The 4,026-nt window shown below is 42.4% G+C and overlaps 1 protein-coding gene across 1 annotated transcript; it reads right to left on the reverse strand.

Moving 5' to 3' along the window:
- Positions 1-38: 38 nt before the first annotated feature.
- Positions 39-4,020, reverse strand: LOC116379634 (fucolectin-1-like). Its single transcript, XM_031841600.1, has 5 exons — positions 3,941-4,020; positions 3,546-3,610; positions 2,562-2,847; positions 1,263-1,417; positions 39-355 (listed from the first exon to the last, which is right to left on the reverse strand). The coding sequence occupies exons 2-5, from the start codon at positions 3,604-3,606 to the stop codon at positions 72-74; spliced, it is 786 nt and encodes a 261-aa protein (XP_031697460.1). The 5' UTR covers positions 3,607-3,610; positions 3,941-4,020; the 3' UTR covers positions 39-71.
- Between the last annotated feature and the right edge of the window lie 6 nt (positions 4,021-4,026).

Below are 4,026 nucleotides of genomic sequence, written 5' to 3' on the forward strand. Positions count from 1 at the left end.
GTAAAGAAAATACAAATGTATCTCAAGATGTAAGTGAAGAAACCATGCATTTTAAACTAACAGGTTGTAAACTACCTGGGGTTGTTGTTGCCGAAGTTGTCAAGGGAATCTCCAATGTGGATCTCGGCTCCATTGAGTCGGTCCGAGTCTTCCACTCGGGTGGTTATCTTGACAGAAAACACTTTGTGGGTTTTGCGCAGATCCAGTCGCCACCAGGGGTTGATGTCGTTCATTGTGTGAGTGCAGGAGCCGTGCTCCCACTTGCTGCTAGGATTCCCATCTATGGCGTTATATGCAGGGCCAAACTCATACAGTGACGACTGTGAGGCTTTTCCTCCGAGGGCCAGGTTCTCTCCTGCAAAAGAAAATGCACATACATGTGTGACTTCTGATGCTGTTTTTGTTTTTCTTGCAATGTTCAATTTAATATCTCCAATGACTCATCAAGAAAATGTGAATGAATTTGCCGACATAATATAGGACAAAAACAGATGACCCCCTTCACAGACCCCCTTGGTGTCCCTGGCCCAGACCCTCCCTCCCCCTCCCCATTCCCTGCCTTTGGTCCCAACTCCCTCTCAACCACTTCCCCTTCCCCCCACACTTCCCCTGGCCACCTGAGAGACTTTGTTTTGCAAAGAACTTTGAGGTGTGGGGGGGGGGGGGGGGGGGGGGGGGGGTAGTGTAACGGACTGGGTGACTTGTAATGTTAACCTGTCATGTTATGTTATAACAGGTTGACAGAAGTTGTTTGAGATAAGAGTAATGGTTATTGCATTTACTGAGTTCAGGAGGTCAGTGAAGGTCTCATGACACGTGTAGCTGTTGAACCTGTCAATCATCCTAGCTACCTATGGGGATGGGTGGCACAAGTGAGGGTACCTGGGATTGGCAGAGAGAGTGAGGTGGGATGTTTTTGCTGTTGTCCTGCTAGCTTGTGTAGAGTTCGTCTATGACCGGGAGCGCTTTGTCGAGCATGTTAAGAGAACGTGTAGCAGTGTTGACTGTTGTTTGGCGTAGGCTGCGGCCCACAGTAGCGTGCATAAAGTGCAACAAGCAAGATAACATCTCGTAGCTTTCCTTATCGAGGGTCGCTACAATATGATTATTTTTAATGCAAATGTAGTATAAGCATACAATGTGAATAACATTAATAATATAAAAACAGTTTTCATATTTTATGTTTTATCTACTGGCTGACACCACAGTTTATAGATGCGATGTCACTGCATACTAATTCATGTAATAGCTCAAATGCTCACCAGTCGGGGCCCGGTACCCGTAGACTTCCACTTCACAGAGTGTGAGGTATTTCTGTGAACCCGGTACAACCACAGTCACGTAACGTCCCTCCACACGTTCAGTGAAAGTCAGAGTAACTGATTCGCCTGGATCCGTTCTAGTAATTTTACCAGCCCTAACAGAGAGAGGGAGAGAAAACAACACATGAATCACATTTTATAATACCTGTAGTCCTTTAACATGAAGATGAAAGAAACAAGCTTGTTTCATTCTTGAAAGTTGAATTCTCCTCACATATTAGCATAATGATACTTAGAAAAATAATTAACATTTATATACTGTACATATTTGTGGAAATAACATCTGACGGTGCCACATATCTATCGCCTCCACATGGCGACAGCTGAGCCTGCAGCTTGCAGCTAACAGCGCAAACAGTGTTTACGCGAGGGGGAACCGGAAAGTGGGCGCTACACTGCCGCGTTACCATGAACCAGCCAGTGGGGGCACGCTCACATGCACTAACATGAACATGCACGAAAAGCATGCAAAACCAGCCCGGCCATCAGGGGCGTCGTTAGGCCTATTTTAGGGGGGCTGAAGCCCCCCTCAAATGTTCTTTAGCCCCCCCAAATAATTTGGCATTATTGGCTTTAAAAAAAAAAGAAAAATAAATATTTTTATTTTGGTGATGTCATTAAACTATTGTTTCTCACATGGACAAGTTATTTATAGCTCTAACATGCTACATATGTGCGTGCGTTCTGGTTTGTATGTTTTCTCCCCCTTCAAATTACAATCCAACAGCCTGTCATCATACTTAACGACATAAAGTTGACACTGTCAGGTCCATTCTCCATCCATTGTGTGCGGTCCCTTTAAGAATTAGGATTTGGGAGTGACGCGGATATTCTTTATTTGAGAAAAGTTCATATTTGTGTTGTCAAATTTCACTGTGACCCTCAAATTCTGTCTCTTGTGTTATCATATACTGAATGCAAGCAAAACTACAGAGCAAAATCACACTCTCTCTGATTGAACCAATCTATGAACTGTCTGAAACAATGGATATCCGCGGCCCCAAATGGGCCCCAAAAAAAATTGCCCCGCACTCCGCGTGCAAACATGCCACTCCCCTTGGGGCTAAGCCCCCCCTTTCTTTGAATCCTAGAAACGCCCCTGCCAGCCATGTCAACAAAGAGATTGAAACATTCTTCAAATGTTCCTACCGGAGGTTAAAATTAGCATGATTCACAGACGTACTTACAAGACAAAAGGCAAAATAAAAGTTTTTTTTGATTGTGGATATATTTTCTTACACTGGGTTTGCGGCACCGTTGTTCTCTAAAGAGTTGCCGATGTGAATCTTTGCCCCGTTGAGCCTGTTCTCGCAGCAGTCTACTCTGTTGGAGATGATGACGGAGGTGACGATGTAGGACTCCAGCAGGTCCACTCTCCACCAGGGGTTGGTCTCTTGGTCAGTGTGGCTGCATGATCCCGAAGCGTAAATACCCTCACGGTTTCCATCAATAGCATTGTAAGCAGCTCCAAACGAGTCCTGCCAACGGTCTGACTGGGTCGCCTTTCCACGCAACGCCACGTTCTCTGGGAGAGAGACGGTTGAAAAACACATAAGAGATATGAAGGAAGATCGTTTGTGAATTGTTAAGCATAAATCTGTGTCTAACAATGTATTACTCCATGTCTTAGTGTGATACAGACCATGTGTTTCAACATTATATACTCTTGGTTTAAACTTAAACCATTAGCTCACTGTTATGTAGTCAACTATAGTGCGTTTGTGTATTTGGTAGTGTTTGCATGTGTTGCCAAATTGATGAATTTGTTTCTCTGTGATTAATTGTTGTGGAATTGGTGGAAAGATGTGTTGATTTGTTTGTGTCTCTTTGCATGCGTTTCCTTAAGTCTGATGAGCCACATGGCAACTTTTTGCTCATTGCTAAATCCTGCAGGAAGTTGTTGCAGACAAGTTTGCAGAAAAGAGGACGTTGGTCTGCCAATGCAGTTTAATGTGAGGAGGGAAATTCATTTTTATGAAGAACACAAGTACGATTTCAAAAACATAAAAACTATATAAAAAACTAAAATTAAGCCAAAAAAATTCTTGCTTCCTTTCACCACAACTCCAATGATTTTGGAGAAATAACTAAACTCCCGACAGTTAAAGAGTTAATTTTTATAAATATACTAGTTACTTTTCTTGCTTACAAAACAGACCTACGTGCACCTCCTGGTGATGATTGACAATAAAGACGTCACACATACTCTCAGATCATACTCACCATAAGTGTAAGCTGAGCGTGTCTCCAGGAGGAGCAGGAGAACCAAAACGCTGAGTTTCATTATTCTGGTTGAGAGAATCATTTATAAACCATATTTATTTTAAATGACACGTCTTATTATTCATTATTACTTGTGTAATATGTGTCCTATTGGAATTCTGGAGGAGTGATTACAACAATAATCTTGAATGTGTTACATTTCAACAATAAGATTAGATAGAACTTCATCCAGAGGGAAACTCATTCATATTCAGTTACATTTCACAATTATGGTTAAAACCATTACAACTATTATTTGCTTCCATGTGCTCCAGAGGTACATATCGACATGCTAAAGATACTCTGAAACTGATGCAGGAAGATGATCTGATGCATAAAGAAATGAAAAGTGTTACCTGGAGTCCCCAACAGTCGGATGATTCAACGAAGAAGACAAAAGCTTCCAAACACCTAAAACCGAAACAGTTCCCGTGCTCTTTCT

The sequence above is a fragment of the Anarrhichthys ocellatus genome, unplaced genomic scaffold (genome assembly GCF_004355925.1).
Source record: "Anarrhichthys ocellatus isolate YVR2014 unplaced genomic scaffold, GSC_Weel_1.0 scaffold4792, whole genome shotgun sequence".
NCBI lineage: Eukaryota > Metazoa > Chordata > Actinopteri > Perciformes > Anarhichadidae > Anarrhichthys > Anarrhichthys ocellatus.

What these genes read in the sequence shown, in the direction of transcription:
- LOC116379634 (XM_031841600.1), bottom strand. Translation starts at nt 3,606, where the DNA reads ATGAAACTCAGCGTTTTGGTTCTCCTGCTCCTCCTGGAGACACGCTCA. An exon ending in AACGGTGCCGCAAACCCAGT is followed by an intron (nt 1,418 to 2,561) that starts GTAAGAAAATAT and finishes TCTCTCTGTTAG; the next exon opens with GGCTGGTAAAATTACTAGAA. An exon ending in CGGGTACCGGGCCCCGACTG is followed by an intron (nt 356 to 1,262) that starts GTGAGCATTTGA and finishes TTTCTTTTGCAG; the next exon opens with GAGAGAACCTGGCCCTCGGA.